This window comes from Perkinsus marinus (genome assembly GCF_000006405.1).
Source record: "Perkinsus marinus ATCC 50983 genomic scaffold scf_1104296966366, whole genome shotgun sequence".
In the NCBI taxonomy this organism is placed as follows: Eukaryota; Perkinsozoa; order Perkinsida; family Perkinsidae; genus Perkinsus; species Perkinsus marinus.
In genome coordinates, this window is record NW_003203933.1 from 1 (window position 1) to 1,901 (window position 1,901).

General features: G+C 50.6%; 1 protein-coding gene across 1 annotated transcript; it reads right to left on the minus strand.

Moving 5' to 3' along the window:
- Positions 1 to 397: 397 nt before the first annotated feature.
- On the minus strand, positions 398 to 617 carry Pmar_PMAR001617 (hypothetical protein; the record flags this gene model as incomplete). The annotated part of the gene is made up of 1 exon (XM_002769137.1): positions 398 to 617. A coding segment is annotated over one exon (220 nt), but the record flags the coding sequence as incomplete, so codon positions are not given.
- Between the last annotated feature and the right edge of the window lie 1,284 nt (positions 618 to 1,901).

Below are 1,901 nucleotides of genomic sequence, written 5' to 3' on the forward strand. Positions count from 1 at the left end.
AGAGTGTTCCAGCATTGGCTTCCGTCAAGAATGCCTCCACGATCGTATAGTTCCTGGCGTCCAGGCATTATCCAGGCCCTGGATAAGCTCATGGAGTCCTCGCACTGGGCGAATTTAGGGCGTGAGACCTCAGTTGACGTTGCCGTGAGGTGAGGTGAGATACGGATACAAAAGCTTCTAAAGCGGACACGGGGACAGGTTGATCGGCCAAACTCTTCAAGCTCTGACTTCGGGGTGCTGAGTCGGAGCCCATAGGAGGTGCTGATCTTTTCCTGTGCTCCGTAGGTACTCATACGAGAGCTACATGTATGTAGGCCGAGACTGAGCTCCCCATAGGATCTCGTACTCGAGCAAGCGTCATTCACCGAGGGGGTTGGTGAGTCCAACCGGGATCTACCTTGCTCCCTAGCCCGCGTTGACCATAGACGGTCAACCTTGGCTATAGTCTCAGCGATGTCGGCGTCAAAGGTCTCGATTTGTGCTGCAAGAGCGTCCTCCTTCTGACGGAGCGCATCAATCATCTCACGACCTTCGCGCACCTGCTCCACTGGTGCCAACTCATCAAGAATAATGTTGTCAATGGCCTCGCGAATGCGTGTCTCGTTGCCTCTCTCCATGCGGAGAGAACATAAAAGCTTGTTCTGAACAGCTTGGCCAGATGGTCGACAGTGCAGTCGTCAGGAGCCCCTCCTTCACTACCTCGTATACAGCTCAGCTGTGTCAGCTGTCACCATGATGTGGCACGTTGGTCCGTGGAGTAACTCCACTGGAGTTCCCGCACGCTCAGGCTGCTGAACGCTACTCGCCAATGGCAAGTAGCCTTCGGCAGTATAAAATGCTTGTTTATACGATGGCGAGTCGCCATCGTAGAAACATAGATCGTAACCTTTCATGCGGCTGACTGTAGTTGTGTGCATGTGCTTACCGCGGCCGAACGGAGCTCTCCTTGGCTTCCTAGGGTTGCATTTCTCTCGTTTCGCTGAGGGTCGAATGAACGGATTTGATTTCGTTGTAGTAGGTCGAAGCGCGTCCATGATAGCTCGATCAGGAGTAGGGGCAGACGGTTCCTGGCTGTGAGTATATATGTTGCTGTTAGAAGCTGTCAACTACGCCAGGTGCCCAGTATATTCAAATTTGAAATACGGAAGTCTCCTGGGCCCCAGGAGACTGTGAGTCTCCCCTGGGACCGGAGTTCATCTTCTGTGAAGAACGCTGACGCTCTGTGTTCGTGAATGCGTTTTCAAAGCACGGCTCTAGTCTTGTGGTAATCTCATCAAGGTAGAGTTTCCACTCTACCTTTCGATGGTGATAACGCCATCCGAGATGAAGAGGAAGGCGGTGGGAGATTTTCTCCCAGGGAGAATCAGGCAACGGGAATATTAGCGACTCATTGGTATTCTCATCCTCTCATCCGGAATGAGAGGAAAAGTAGACACGGACTGAGACTAGTCCGACCGCTAACGAAATGGCCGAAAAACATCAGACGACGGAGGTGTGGGCCTTGCCGGTGAGGATCGTATCGTACAGTTGCAACTGGTAGAATACCTACTCGTGTACCACTTATTCGTACACTTGCAACTTCTACAGTTCTCGATGATACACCTTTGATTCGTTTGATTTGAACACTAATGAGTCATCTTCCTTCACTCGGCACATCATCAATCGTACAGTCTCGTTTCGTACAGTCTCACTAGGTATAGTATCATATCGTACAGAGTAAGCGAGTACAGTGCAAATCAGTACATTGTTAGGGCATACATTCATGCTCGATACACAGTCTTGATACACAGTCGTACACCATACCCTCGTGCAACTTTATTTCATCCCTAATAACCCTACTTAGGTTCAAACCTGAGTCTTCTGGTACTAAGACTGGATTCACGGTGACTGCAAGTTGGCTG